Here is a 16,548-nt window from a genome sequence, read left to right as displayed (position 1 = left end):
TCATTTCAGGGGACAAAAAGGCTAGATTAAACAAGGAGAAGAAAATTACCTAAACAAGAAAGCTGTATCAAAGATGAACAGCCTTTTCTAAGCTGATGTTTACTGACTAGCAACTGCTACCAGAGATGGGGAAGATGACATTCTAAAATACAAAACAGGAGGGCAGAGGCAGGCAAAGCAAGCCTCCCTCCCAAGCTAGCTATGACCCCTTTAACAAATAACTCATAAAAGTGATAGAATCATGGGGGAAAAAAAAACTGAAACAAAACAGGAAAATGCCATGGATTAACCTTGCATGATGAAAATATTAGTGTAGAACCTGTACTCCCCACTGAAAGTCTTTTTTTTCCCTACAGAAGGTTAGAATAACTGTAAGCTTTTCAAATGCCAGAATCTTTGACAGATATCATAAACATTTACTTAATTGATTCAATATTTCATACGTCAAAACATATTTCATGACAGTAAACTGAAACATTTTCTGTGGTCAGTGTATATCCAAACCTCTTTTCCCCATAATTTGAAAGGCTATGAGAATAGAGCTTTAGAGATGCATTTTAAGCATCTTCCATCCAAAATGTTATCAGTCCTGTTCCTTCCTCCCCAAGGATATCCAAAAAAAGGGGAAAACGATCCAAAGGACATTAGTGTATTACTGCATTTCTGAAGTGAAAAAAATGCAGAAAATGGAAAATAAGATTTCAAGTAGCTTGAATATATATTGTAGAAATCATCCTATTAGAAGTTTTACCCCATCACTAAAATGGCTTATCAATTTATGTTCCCATAATAACAATTCCTACAGTCTTCCTACAAATCCAGGAAATTCCCCACCCCGCCCCCCAAGAGGAGGCTGGAGGGAAAAGGACAGAAAGAGGGGACCTGGTAGGTGTTCATTTATTTAACTGATGGCATGATTTTTAAAAGGTAATATTTGACAAGACCCCAATACAGCAATTTCCTTATAGGTACTACACATTGACTTTCATAGACTTTTTTTTAAAAGGCCATTTTTAGAAGGACAAAATACTGAGACAAGAAGACGGCTGAACCAACCTTCTCAAACACAAAAGAGTGTACAGACAATACAAGGCTTAGGAGAAAAGTGGGTTTTTTTCCGAAGATATGCTGCATAACCATGTTCTTATCACACAGCTTTGTCTATAAGTTCTACATTAGGGCATATCTCTATAGAAATTTATAATTAGGATACTAGGAAATAATTTTTAACATAGATGTAAATTCTGTAATTTAGAATACCAATATGTTTTTTTATCCACGATCTTTTTTTCAAACGGGTTATTTTAAAGGAAAAAAAATTCCATTCAACAAGTTTCATTTTACTTTTACTTATGGTTGAATACACATGAAATGTGCTTTCAATGCATAAAAATCACAGTGGATAGCAGCAAAGGACTTGGGGGAAATTAAGGAGAATTTGATCATTCACATTGTGATTAATCTGCACATTGATGAAAGATAGCTATTTCACACTTCTAAAAATAAGATCATTCTTTCAAAAAAAAAAAAAGCCCCCCAAAATACACAAAACCCCCAAAATAAACATAAATCCAAATGCATTACTTTTCTTTTACACACAAAAATGAAATATTTTTATGGCAGCAAAAGATTTTGATAATAATGAAAGTCTGTAAACTGTAATTCAATCTCTTTTTGTTGTTGTCGTTCCCAAAGTGCAAGATGCAAGATTCCCATAAGCTTTCAGTAGTGCTTTTCCTGTAAATAATCCTTCATTTTGTTTGGCAAAGGCAGTTTCTGAATCAGGTCTATTCTGGTGTACTGACGTATTACAAAACGACACAGGTATTGTAAAGAACGCACCTGCATAAACCGAGATACTGGATTTGTCAGTCTCACTGGGTAAGTTGCAGATCCAGGCAGTCGGGATCTTGAATAGCAGAAAGCTCCATTTTCAGAGTCCCTGATTGAATGTTCAATTAAGTCAACTATAGATGTATGTCCCTCCACATCTGGTTGTTCATAAAAGCTAAACCTACCATTTGAGTGTTCAATTCTAGTGTGAAGAGTTTTTCCATGGGAACGAAAACTCAAACTTAAAAGATAACGGTCATCAGAACTATCTCGAACGAGAAACGAGCCATCAGGCACATTAGCTAATTTTCCCTCTGCCTCCCAACGTGTAATGGGGCCCCAGTACCATCCTTGTTTTGCAAGTTTTTTCAGTTCTTCTGTGAGACTTGTCACAACCATAGGACCACTGTTCTGTACAGAATCATAAACTCTTCCAACTCCAGGGGCAGTGTTAGGATCAAAATTCAAATGGCAGCGCATACTTTCAGCCACATGGGCATCTGTGCCATTCAATCCATTGAAGTTCCTTTGGATTTGATTATTCTGCATTGGAGGTAGCAAAGGTGAGAGTGGAGGGACATCACTGTGATTAACTCTTGGGCTTTGCAACATGACTCCTGTGGTACCAATCAACAAACCATTCACCGTCTGGTCCACAAAGATATCCGGTGCAACGACTACATCCTGATCCACCTGGCTCTCTTCTTCATGGAAAGCATTTCCCCCACCTTGAGAAGAAACAGTTGAAACTTCCATGGGTGAGGAACTATCCAGACAGTAACTACGTGATCCTTCCAAAGGATACATTCCCTCATCTAAAGGCACAGTATACTGAATGTAGTCCTGAGGCATTAATCCAATAACTACAGGCACATGTTCATCAATATGAAGATGCAAGTCCCCGTTCTGAGATTCCGTATTTTTTAATGCATTGTTTTGTTCCTGGAACACGCTGTCTGACTGCAAGTCATGGAAGTCCTTTCGAACACCATTCAGTGCTGGGCTTGGATTAGAGGAATGGACCAAGGCCTTGACTTTCACTTCCATTTTGATGCAAGTCTCTTCTGAATTTGTAGGTCGAAGGGGCCACGGAGTTGGACTGTAATGGTGATTACGGAGGGACGTGGATCTCAGAGGTCTTTGAGCTCGCACATCTTTGAAGGTTATTGGAGCAGATGAGGAAGAAAAGGTGTCATCATCTGCAGAGCTTACAGATGGTGTGCTGCCTTTGCCTTTCTGTTTTTGTTTTGCTGAAAGCCTCCTTTTTAACGTACCCATTAAGCTTTCACTTTTTGATCTATTTTTGCCTCCTTTTTCATCTTCACTATTGACTTCACAGCTAGCCAAATCTTTACCATAGCAGCTGCCAAACAAGGAGTCATCTTTCCCAAATTCACTTAACGATGGCTGCTGAACCACTACAAAGTCGCTTTCATCTTTACTTTTATTTAAGTTAAAGGACTTGCGAATTGTTTTGAGACTAATTTTCTTCATTATGACAAGTTACCAAGTCTGGCTGATCAGCAGTGCTTGCGGTGATATAGCCCTAACACATGCAGAGCAGCTTCTGCTTCATTTATGTGTTTTATCCAGCCTCATTTAACTTCAAGAGCCATTTCCTGGAAACAAATAAAAAACAATTAACTTCACAAAAGAAATGTTTTAAAAATTATCCATAAAGGTTTCCCCCTCTCCAAACAAAACAGAAGTTGCAGTACTTAAGTAACGGGCATCAAATAAAAGTAAATACAGAGAGCTGACTTGGAAACCAATCAGGCTCAAAAAATGAATCTGCTACATGCGCCTTGGAGATTTCCGCAACTTTTTTCTGCTTTCAGCATGCTATTTTTTAAATATACACGCACATTACATCACACTCATAGGCACATGTATTTAATGCATGTATATAAAATTTTCAAGCACAGGAACACCCCTCTCTTTCAGAAGGCTCCTAAAAAAATCCCCACAAAAATAGCTATAGAAGATAAAACTATAGAACATACTCTATCTAACAGGACTCCTACATACAGGTTAAACTGTGATTAGTCCTAAAAACATAGTCTTACAAGGTCATACTTTCTTTACACAGGAAAGCTGAGCAATATTCAAATAGTTAGATAATTATAGGAAACCTAACTCTAGTGAAAAAATAGAAAGACATTAACAGCTAAGTAACATCTGTTTAGAGCAAGTCATAGAAGTCCCCTCCTGAACTTCTATGAAAGAAAAGTTGATTTCCAAACTCTGTTTTAGGCATAAAGGAGGTCAAATCACAGGCTTTCCTTGCCTAGTACTATTAGAGCTTTTCTTCCTCCAGTACTTCTGCCAAGACTAAGTGGACACATCTGCTCAAGTCCCAGTCAACTGCTCCCACCTGGCATCTTCCAGAGTCATGTACCCACGCCCTCCACAAATTTGACTTTTCAGCTTGTTTTGTTTGTTTGAGGGGTTTTTTTTGTTGTTTTTGTTTTGTTTGTTTGTTTTTAATGTTAGTTAGACCTTCCAAAGCAAGCAGCTCTGCAGAGAGGGGAAGAACAAGAAGGGAAAGAGAAGAGGGGGAAGTTGCTGCTGCCACAGAAGTAGGTACTACCGTTAGTAGTAACCATTATTCCACATACCTCCAAATACATGCGATGTTAGCAGCACAAATTGCAGCAGCAAGCCTGGCTCCAGGCTAAGCATGGCAAGCTGGAGGAGTCTAAGAATCTTTCAAGAAATCTTCCAAGCTTGGGGGACTGAGAGGAAAGTAAAACAGCCCTTATGTAAGCACTTCCCACTTTCTCCCATGGTATCACAATACAAGCAACTGAGAAAAATACTGCAATGAACTGAAATAAGTTTTATCAACTAAACAATACGATTTTCTTAAATAACCATTCAAAAATTGCATAAAAGCATGTAAGGAGAATGATTACTATAATCAAACAGCAGTCCATTGACTATTACTCTTGTCCAGCCCAACTTTTGTGGTCCTCAAGTACACAAAGGCTAAAGGATCATATCCAAAGCAAACTAAAAGACAATGCAAGGCATCTAAGGATTCTGAACTTCAAAATACCTTGAAAAATTTTTAAGTAAAGCCCTGCTGCTGGGGGGGTTGAACACTGTTCTCATAAACAGCAGAAGCACTAAAGCTTGATTTACTTGGATTTGTAATCTAGTCCTATCTTCAGATTCCCTACACTATCTGCACCACCCTACCTCAAAGACATGTTCTGTCCTTGCCATAACTGTCAACATTTCCCAGGTTCACCTTTAGAGTATCTTCAGCGCTTCCTGTTTCCTTATCTTAATCACCAAACTAAACAGCATTTTCCTTTCCTTTCTCTCAATGAGGAGAAACTAAAAGGTTTCTCTTCTGCCTGTAAACTGATTTACTTGCCATCAGCAAAGAACAAACAGGCCCAAAAAAATTGTTTCCTAAACAAACAAACAAAAGACTAAGAACCAAGTCTTGCTATAAACGAATATTAAAACCTTAAAAAACAGGACCAGTACTTTATTAGAAGTTCACTGCTTATTTTCCACTTTTAACATCACTCCTGTGGTACCAGGAGTCCTGACACCTTAAAAAACGTGTTCCACTTACACAATTTGAAGATGATACTGAGATATGCGTATGTATTTTCAACGGTTAAGACACTACTTTTATTTTCCTTTTTTTATGACAGATACATGCAGAACTGTAAAATTTCTTGTTTTAAAACACTGATGTTTAATATGAGCTCCATATGTTTGGAATAATTGGGAAATATGGAAGTACTGAAAAACAAACATGAGTAGAATACATTTAGTGGGTTTTATATGCCTGAAATTTGTCATATCAGAATAACTGACGAAGTACACTTTAAGAAAAACTACAGATAAAGGGAGAGTTACATGTCAATTAAAAGTAGATTCGAAATGCCTTGTTGACCTTCCATTCCAAAACCATTTGGATTTTGCCATCTTACCAATTTATAGTACTCTTTTCATCATATGTAACTAAATGAACCTACAAAATGAGTGAAAAATATAACTTCAGGATTCTATGCTGCTCCTAAACTGACAAAGTCAGAGTGTTTGTTCATTTGATAAATTTAACTGTGCCTTTGTGTACTGTAGTACCAGAAGCCTGGGAACCCTCACATTAGCCCCACTTGTGAAATCCACAATGTTCTCCAACTGCTTCTGACATCCACAAGCTGATACCATTTCCACTTCACCAGATACATTCCCCTGTCTTTGTAGGAAGTACATCATACTGTTTGCAATCCCTAACCTTAAAAAAGCAAGCATGAAACAAAGTAAAATCTGCCTTCTAAGCTAGGGAGAAAATAAAAGAATATTATCACATTGCGGATTGGGGAGAGAAGATGTATAGAGCTCCAAACTGTCCAATTCACCAACTTTTCTTTATTGGTGTGTTTCAGAAGAATGTTACCTAAAATTTGGCTGAAGGAACAACATTTCTTCAGCTTCTCCATAACTAGAAGACTAAACAAGTCACTTGAAAGAACAGGGTTTTATCACATACTAGTCTTTCTGTATCAAAATGTGTTTTTTTACAAATGAAAATCCAATCTCTAAAAATAATCTCAACAGATAAATCTCTATGGCAGCATACAGAGAAGTCACTTTTTTTTACTTTGAAAGCGACTACTGAGCCTGCTTGAGCAAAAAAGTGTTTTACATCTGTCAGCCTACCTTAGTAATCTGTATCTTTCTCAAGCAAAATGCATGATTGTCCAAATGCATGACTCATTACTTGTATCATTGTAACATTTCATATAAAGAAATAATAAAGGTTTGAAGTTCAAATATAAACCACATAAACAACATGCATATATCCAGAAGTCCAGCTCATTCATCCAGGAAAAGACGATAACAATCTAGTGAATGACAGTCCGGGTCAAAGCTCTCTGAAGTAAACTGAACACACCTACAGATGAGAGTAAGCCTCTAAACAAGTCTTCCATATGAGAACCACTCTAGTTTATGACATCTCTTACACATATTTTATCCAAGACAGGAGAAAGTAAACATACCCTGAAGTCAAATACCCTAATTGATCCAGATACTCTTCTTTCTTTACACATACTTAAAGAATATCAGTAATTCTGCATTGCATATTAATGTGTTTAAAAGCGCTGTATAAACAGCCGTTAATATATGATACACTCATACACTTACAAGTGTAGAATTTTCCACTGTCTACATCTAGAAGAGCTGAAGCAGAAGAGCCCCGCATGCACCCCTTCCTGGAGTACTTTAAAATGAGCTACACAGCTTCTTCACAACCCTCAGCACCGCAACAGCTTCACTAGTATTTTGTACAAATTATGGCATCACTGAAGTCTCCCACTGATGTGCTCTTCCAGTGCCATCTGCTGTACAGTGAATTTAGACAGCCTAACTAGAGACACCTCTAGAAATTCTTCTGGCAGGTATTTGCGACTATAAACAGAATCTGAACTATGCCAACGTACTCTGAAAGCCTGGTGGCCATGTACGCAGTACCTGGAACACACAGATTGAAAATGGGAGATTAATCAGACCCAGAAAGAGAATGAGATGTTAACACACAGAATAACAAGGTAGAATGAAATCCTGGCTTATGAACTTTCATCACAAATTCTGTATCTGGGAATCTTTAAAATTATGCAAGTTGACAAAACAGAGTCCTCTGGACAAAAACTACCAGATTACCAGACTACCAGATTACTACCCAGCAAACACCATGGTCCCATTTGTGTTTATAAAAATAATCAAAACTAAATTTGCGCACCTCATTTTGAAGAAGAACAACATGTATTAATCATATATACATGTGAATTTATTAGTGAAGAGAATTAAAGCTAAAACTTTACAGGCTGCTTCTCAGAAACTTGAAGGGCAGGTCACGTGATCATATATCAGTTGTTATTATGGTGGCCGGCACCGATTTATGAAAAATCATGAAAGTTTAAAAAAAAAAAAGTCAGTTTGTGCAAATCTAGTTTGAATATTCAACACTTCAGAGTAGTTTCAGTTTGATGCTACAGAATGGTTTCAATGGACTGCAGTCACATAGCTATCTCAATGCAGTGTTCGCAAAAGTACACCAACAAAAAGTTTGATTATATTTATATGGCCTTTATTAATTTCTTATCTTTTTCACACTTTTAGGTTAGGTGCACTCATTTCCCAAGACAAATACTATAAACAATGTTGCCAGAATACACTACTACACAAATAAAACAGTATTAACTTTTAAGAGTCGGGACAGAAAACATCATACTGGAAACATACAGCAAAATACAACTCGTGGTTGAACACAGAACTGTCTTTAAAAAGTTTAATAAAAATACCATCACAAAAATGGCTTGGAACTATTAATCAATGCTGCTCCAGATAACAGACTTTCCTAAAATAAATGTTAATCTGCTCATTTATTTCCATAAAGTGAAACCGTGGAGCATTGAACTTGATTTTTTTGAACCCACAGCTGCATTATTTCTGAAACGTCTGGCTATCCATTAGAAATATATAATCTTTATTTTTATACTGAATCATAGTAAGACTTACATCATTTATGACTTTAATTTATTGTATTTTTAACATAATAATTTATATTAAGAAAATAACTAAAAATACCTTGAAAGTGAAAAAAGTTTCTGCATTCCTAGGGCATGACAAGCACCAGGTTTTCATTACAGTCAGATAATGAAACCTAGTCTAATTATCTGCAGAAGTATGAGGTGTCGTTCCCCTGCTGCCCCCAAACTCTCGCTGAAATATATTCACGCATTACTTGGAAGGGTGTTTGAAAAACAGCATCTTAAGGTAACACAGATTTCAAGTGCTATATTTTGGAAATTCCTAAGTGTCTCAATTTATTCCAGAGTTCCTAAATCTATTTATGTAAATTACTAAGAAGTTGTTCTCCATACCTGTTCCCATTGATTTTACTTCAGTAATGAAGTCTGTATCACTGGAAGTTATTTCTTCAAACCAGTAACAGAAAATACTGACTCAAGATATTTCCTGCCATATACTTGTAGCTTCAGTCTGTATGAGTACAGAAACTACACATAAAATACTCAGAAAGTAAAGAGAGATTAAGTATCTATTTCAAACACCATCAGTTTCTGATAGAACATATACACTACATCGCAGCTTTCAGCTTTCTCACTATACATGCCATTAGCATACTGAAGATGGTGAGGTTTTTCCCTTCCCTGAGCTTCCAGTAAATTCCTACATTGTATTACTCTTTAGTATGAAGAGTCTTTAAATGAAGTAATCTAAATTCCATTGCATACTCTTATACCTTGAAAACAACAAAAAAAGGTAGACGGTTTTAGTAGTGGCTTACTTGCTAATGGATGAACAGTGTTTTAATATAAGACTGCAAATTTTATCAAAGCCCATCCTCTCCTGCATACCTGCTTTTCTAGTGAGTGTGGAGAAGCTCAAATGCACATTTTCATATAAAATTGGAACAAGGTAAAAACAGATGAGAAGCTCATCTGACAGTACTTTATACTCATAACAATTCAAGAGTACTTAAAGCCTCCTATTTTTAAGCTAACTAATCAAAGACCTGAACACTGAGTAGACGTTATTCACCACAAATTTAAACTTCCACCTTTTAAGATTTGAACAGCTAAGGAAAGTACTGTCAGCTTTTCTAGAGGCCAATATAATTTAATAGGTATTACACAGATTACAATTTAACACAAACAAAAAAAACCCCAACAGTAAGTCATGTCATTTGTCCGTTTGTTTTTTTTTTTTTCCTCCTTTTACAAAGCTTAAAGGGAAAACTGTCCATGAGCACTAATGTTCTAACAACATACAGAGTAACCCTAATCACTATTAGCAACCTTTATTTGAGAGAGAGAATAAGCAGAGGTACGCCTTTGGTAATAAGTAGAAATGTGGGGTAAAATAATAATGAAAACTTGACACAAAGGGATTTTTCTTCACCACCATTAGTGGAATTAACTGTATACAAAACCAGGAACAGAACCATTGAAGACATCTGAATACCTTGACTGCTTGCCTCTGGCCTGCTGTTGAAAAAGGATGTCCCTTAACATCTGGATTTTCCTGACTACTTTTTTTTTTTTTTTTCTTTAAACACTACTTAGTCCATGGCTGCTTGCAGTAAGTCCTGTTCTTCTTTCCCATATTTGGTTGCAGGACAGAATATTTCTATCTGATTGGTAGTTTTCCTCTGGGGAGTAACTGAAGAGTGTTAAATGGCATCTCTGTATTACAGTTCAACTGTGTATATACAGTCTTGTAACTACAATAATCTCATCACTACAATAGCCAAAACCAGTTACTAACACTGAGAGTCCTCACCCAAGGTTCCATCTCCCTTACACAAGGATGGCTGATTGGGATGCATGTCTGCTCCCGAGCTACCAGAGACACTAACCTGGTATATTAAACTGAAATCAGCACCAGCTGATAGTGGCTGGTATCAGCTCAAGAACACGCACAGCATCCTAATACCAGTGTTGCTGTTGGAGTAGGAAGCTCTGGGGGAGCTGAGTGAATGACAGCCAGAACAGTAACCATTTCAGCCACTCCTGCTACATCTCTAACCAAGCGGGAATCAACACCCAAACAGGGAACAAAGCAGACTGTACTTTTTATACATTTACTAAAAGACTGGCACAAGTACCACCTTTCACCACTTTCTTTTAAGCAGACATCTGATAACAAAGTATACTGCTAACAAAATGTTTCAAGCATGCTGAAAAACTACAGGGAAAAAGAAAGCCACAACTTGGCTCTAAGACCCTGATGAACTAACAGTGAGGGGAAAACTAGCAAACAAAAAAACCCCAGCAGATCAACATATGCCAAGTCACTAAAAAAGAAAAAAGTGAAACATTTTTTCTGAATCAAATGAGAGAAGTCACTAAAGAAACCTGATGTGTGTAGTCTGTGTGCATGTGTTTCATTACAGGACATCACATCCATCGAGCGCAAATAAACCTTTTTTTTTTTTTTTTCCTTTTTCACACAGCTGTGCAGAAGCAGATGAAGAATGAGAATAATGCTCAGGCAGGCTCAGTTTTCATTTCTTGCTATTTTACAAGACTGCAGCAGCCAGCCTTGCAGCAGGCTGTCTGTCAGCAAAAATTAAGTTTTAGCTTCATGAGCAAAGGTTAGATTTCCTGGGAGATGAGGTATGAGAATTCCTTTCCGAGTAAGGGTCCGTCCCACTTCTCCATCCTGACAGAAGGTAGACACACCAAAATGTTTCTCCTCAGTTGTAAGGCATGCTGGTACCCTCAGCATGATAACAAGGAGGACTTTATGCTTATCTAAGATATTTATGCAATCCTCTTAAACCTTAACACAGTTATGTTAGGAGTCTGAAAAGTTGTAAGACTACAATGCTCTACAAACCAGCTTCTCATTTAGCAATAACCCCAACATCACGTTCTGTAAAAAGGAATAATTTTTAAAACAATTTTGCTCTAAGGTTTTTGTAAAGTTACCTGTAGAAACCAGTATACAATTTACAATAATAAACTGCCTTTGGCAAGGAACAGATTGTGTGCCTACTTATTTGAGAACAACAAAAGTGTTTGAAATGAATATAGTGAAAATGAAAGGAAGAACGGGAAAGACATTCAGTAAAAACAAAAAATTTGCATCTGTGCTTCTTTTTATGAAGAAGTGTGCACAAATGCCTAAATCCTAGAACATGTGTTGAAAAGAACATAACCTATTTAATTGTATGGATGCAGGCCCTAAAACCCAATTCTAAATGCAGCTTATTTCTGAATCCCGATGCATTTCAAAATGTAATTTTAGAAATGCTGTCCATCCATTTAAAGCATACACCAGAAAGATAGAAATAATAAGCCAGACCATTCTCTCAAAGTGATTATTGTGGTCAGCAATAATCTGACTGTTCTTTTAATATTAGTGACTAAATAACATAATTGTGAGAAACAGTTTTCCAGCCCTTCCCAAAAAAAGGAAAGAAAACACTTAGCAGACATGCAACAGCTGAATATTACCACTTCATATTGACTTGTACTGATGTTGGTTTCGCTTTCAAAGTTTATGTTGGGCTACTTCAGGCTAGTAATTCTACAGCAAGCAGAGGAACACTGTCACTGTGTGCAACTTCCAAAACATGAACGAAGCCAGCTGAAAAGGGCCTGCTGCCGACATATTTTGATGAGGAGACATAAAACAGGTACCATGAATGATCTTTCCTACAGTGCTATCAGAACAGACATTCAGCTTCTCAGGCCAAACCTCCACCACCGATCAACCCTGCAGTACAAAGGACATGTACTGAACAGGCAATACAGAAATACACCACTCAGTTAACACATGTACGTGCTCGTCTGCATCCAGGAAAATAATGTTAGAAAAGATAGGAAGACACTGTGAGGGGAAGGAGGAAAAATACAGGAAAGGTAACAGAAAGAGAAGCCTCGTACCGTATTTCTGCTGAAAGTTATAAAGGTTTACACAGGATCACCACATACTTCACTATACTACTTGCTGATATAAACTTTTTTTTTTAATGTTGCCATTCTCCCTAACTTACGAGCTGTTAATTTGTTATAATCATCATGTTTGCTTCTGTCTGTCCAATTCACCTGATGTGAAAATGAAAAGAGAGGAAGTAGCATTTACACACTGTAGTACCAAGCAAGTATGACTGATAATGATATTTATGCTTTCCTTAAGGTGCAACATGGGATACTCTCTTCTTGAGGAGCAGAAATGAAAAACCTAAGCAACACATCAGGAGAGCTATAAAGTCACATTCACAGGAAAAAAAAAAAAAAGTCAAAGTTAAACGTAACTTTTATTTTAAACACCTCACTAGCCACACTATCTAGCTAACAGGTGGCTTCATAGCACATATTTGTAAAACTGGTATCTTGACCACCAAGTTGGAAACTGCTCACCTTCCCACTTCCATTCATGCTTATCTGACAGACAACCAGAAACATACATAATTGACCTTTGTTCCTACAAATAATGTTCACCTGGCATCAAAGACATGCAAAAACAGAAAAAAAATAAATTCTGCACAAATTATTTCAAGGTTGTACAATTACTTTCAAAATATCCAGAGGAAAAAAAAAACCTTTGTAAAAATACCCCATAAACTTATTAAATTAAGAACATGCTTTTCTTCAAGCAATAATCCAAATTTACTTATCTAATCTATTCCACTAGTAACAAAAGAAATATTGTTAAACTCTAAAAGACAAATTTATTCAACACAGATTTGTCTAACACGTACACGAGCTGAAACAAAAGCAGCTGAAACAAGTTCTTAAAATAAATACTGGTTTGAAAATCCACTCTACAGAAAAAGAGGATTCCGCTTTTCCACCATATCAAGCACAGTCACGTTCTACAACTGGAGGGCCTGTGCTTGAAGTAAGATTCATTTTCCTATTTTTCAGCTTCTCTTGAAGGCTTGAAGGAATGGCAATACACTGCCGTCTTAGGCTGCTCTTGCACCTACCATTCTGCCTTGGATCTCACAACTGATGATGGCTGTACCTGTGGCTTCAAATTAACCTCAGCTGGGTTATTTTCTGACTGGGGCTGAATTACCCTTTAAATTCATAGGACCAGGTAGGATCTCTGAGTTCTTTGCAGCTATCACCCCCACCACTTCTACCATGTCATTTTCAATAACAATAAAAGCTTTCTTTCATTAGAAGATAACACTCTATCCTCTCAATTTAAGCTAAGATGCAGCAATCCTTTATAATGCAGTTAACCCTCTACATAAATGGAAGGATTAAGTGGACCCATTTATGGTCTGAGGGGAAAGAGAGCACAGTGCCTTGATTAAAGAGAAATAAAAGCGGAAAGATCTTTCCCACAGCATCTATACAGCATTCGCACATGGAGAGAAATCTCCAGGCATGCTGAGGAGGAAGACACAGTTAATAAGGACATTCCTCAGAATCACGGAGAGGAAGGGACTGACCTCTGGTTTGGGACTTTCTTCACTAAATTATCAGAGAGAGAAATACAATGTATTTGCTACACAGGTGCCACAAAGATCCCAACCATTCTCCTCCAGACCATACAAAAAGGTTTAATATCAATACTGCGTAATACTTGCCTTGTATCAAGGCATTCGGTTGCCATACAACTCAAAGATTTAATAAGTTTCAAACCCGCAGAGACTCCTACTTCCATGGCTTTGCTTTTTTATGCACATTAAATCAGTTGGTACCTTTAATTTCTAATAGTGGAAAATTCTGACAGAATACAAACACCGACAACTGATATTATCCTCATTCCCCAGGTGTGCAATGTGAAAGAAATCTCTTTTTTGTGAAATTCACATAGATTTCGTTAATTCCTTTTTTATTAGACAGTGACATTTTTCCAAATTTATAACCAATTGTTTTACTACAAATGCACACCATTAACACAAACATAACATATGTATAATATATAAGTATATGCACCCATTCAGTATAACACATTGAAAGAGAAACAGACATTCAGTGAAATATGAAGTACCTCGGATGAAAAGGCATTGGTTACATTTAAATAATAATTACTTTTAGTCACTCAAGGACATTCCAATCCTTGAAATAACAACTAGATAAAATACTGTAATATAGTGTCTCTCATAAAGTACAGGCTACTACTCAAGAACCCGAGTTCCCTAGTCTCTTCTCAAAAGTTCAGGGTTAAACTCACATTCAAAGACTATACTTTGTTTTAACATTACTTCCTATAGAAACAAAGCCCAACCAGGCAAGGCTTTCTGTCTGTATGCCCTGCAGCCCCTTCAGAGCTGCCCAATGAAGTTCTATCAAATAAGCAGACAGGCAGTGTCTCAACTGAGGGAGCAGCCATAGCAAAAATTCATTATATATAAAAAAATCCAAGGTATGGACATTTCTAAATACAGGGAAAGCTTTCTCTGGAGCTCAAAAGTATCTCCAAAACCAAGGAGGAAATTGGCATGAAAACAACTCCATTCCTCAAAGACACAGGTTTCACAAAACTGTTTCCTTGTAACAGAAAAAATGTTTACCTCCAACTGTCAAGATATCACCTATGTTCATTAGAAGCAAAAGTGGTTTGTTACTGTGATTTGGTTTTAATTTCTGATTAGCAGTTAAAAAGAGAAAGGCTTAGGCAATACTTTTTATATCACTGTGGTAAGAAATCACTAGCAAAAAATACTAAAAATTAAAAACATTTTCCATGTATCATATTAATTCAAAATTTGAGAGTCTTTATTCCTGAAGTGATCAGTAAGTTCCACTAGCAATTTTACTTTCTTGAAAATTTAAAATATAATCACTAAAATAATCATAGACAACTTCTATCATTGAGTAAAATATCCTTTGGGTTTTCCCTCCTGAACAACAGCACACTGAGAAAAATCCTTTTATATCCTTTATCTGAACTATTTATATAGCAAACATAGTAGACAATTTCATTAAGGTTCTAAGTTCAAGAACTCAAAAGTTGAGAAAAGCCAGAAGAGTTGCCTGAGCGATTTTCTTCTCTTTCTTGCCTCACATACGGGACAAAAATGTTTACATTAATTCTACTCTCCATCATCCTTTAAAATGTATGGTCCTATTATTTACTTACAGTATGCTAATTAAACTCCAAATTCCAGCGCTCACAGACAGAATTACTGGCTTCATTAAGGAAATTTTTGCTGTCTCTATATCTGATGCTTAAATGTTAATGCACAGGCACTTAATGCTCTATTCAACACTTCATGAACCAGAACACCGAGAGCTCAATTTCCACTTTTTAGATGGATTAATAAGCTGAATAATATGCAACGTCAGGCCAAATTAAGGTCATTTAATTCTGAAACCCGAATTCTGAATTTTCATCATGTGGAGTGATGGGGGGAGGGAGGTGACCTGTTGAGGTTTTGAGTAAATACTTACCTATTTAAATCTAAAATCTCCCCCATCTCTTCACACAAGTATAAGATGGCAACAGAACCAAACGAGTGTGACTCCAGTAGTTGACTGCAACAGCAAATTGTCACCCACTGAAGCAGATCAGTTACAGCCTGTGGTCCCTTTCAGGGGTTCGCTAACAATGGAGGAATAAGCCCCACACAAGACCTTGGGTTTCATCATCCTGTGGAGACATACATACCCAACCTTTCAGGATACCTTCTATCACTGTCCTCTATTTAGTCATGATTCAACTTCCTGATTTTCTTTAAAACTTTACAATTCAGCAGATATTTTACAAAGTCTTTTCAGCCCAATTGTTTTGTTTATCAAAACAGTAAGCAAATGAATCACCTATCTTATAGTACAAAGAAGTATCAGGTAGCCGGATGGCGAGCAGAAGATCCGTCAGTGGTATATATCTAAAGGAGTTAACCCCCAATTCCGCTCCCTCCCCCCCCCCCCCCCAAAAAAAAAAAAACAAACACCCTTCAAGGTTAGTTCTAAATCATTAATGAAAGTGCAACCTGCAAAGAAAGTAAATTCAGACTAACAAATAGGCCAACAATATTTCTGCCCAGAGTTTAAGCTTTATATGACACAAACTCTGAGTCTGCTAAACTGGTGTCTCCAGTGAGGCACGGAGTATTCTCACAACCCCTACCACATTCTGCTTGCGACACAACAGATCTGAGACTGACGGCCTCCTTTCCAAAAATACAATTCAAAGCAAAGTACATTTTGACAAACTGCAAAGGTCAGAACTACAACCAGTCTTACCTAAAATAGA

The 16,548-nt window shown here is 37.0% G+C and overlaps 1 protein-coding gene across 1 annotated transcript; it reads right to left on the bottom strand.

Moving 5' to 3' along the window:
* Positions 1-1,495: 1,495 nt before the first annotated feature.
* Positions 1,496-4,501, bottom strand: SOCS6 (suppressor of cytokine signaling 6). The gene is made up of 2 exons (XM_050892802.1): positions 4,452-4,501; positions 1,496-3,452 (listed from the first exon to the last, which is right to left on the bottom strand). The coding sequence occupies exon 2, from the start codon at positions 3,325-3,327 to the stop codon at positions 1,723-1,725; it is 1,605 nt and encodes a 534-aa protein (XP_050748759.1). The 5' UTR covers positions 3,328-3,452; positions 4,452-4,501; the 3' UTR covers positions 1,496-1,722.
* Positions 4,502-16,548: the final 12,047 nt, after the last annotated feature.

The sequence above is a fragment of the Gymnogyps californianus genome, chromosome 2, assembly GCF_018139145.2.
Source record: "Gymnogyps californianus isolate 813 chromosome 2, ASM1813914v2, whole genome shotgun sequence".
NCBI lineage: Eukaryota > Metazoa > Chordata > Aves > Accipitriformes > Cathartidae > Gymnogyps > Gymnogyps californianus.
Note: the sequence above shows the minus strand (reverse complement) of the source record. Positions and strands in the feature narration are given on the sequence as shown.

Excerpts from the sequence above, each read along its gene's own strand:
- SOCS6 (XM_050892802.1), bottom strand. The coding sequence starts at position 3,327 with ATGAAGAAAATTAGTCTCAAAACAATTCGCAAGTCCTTTAACTTAAAT.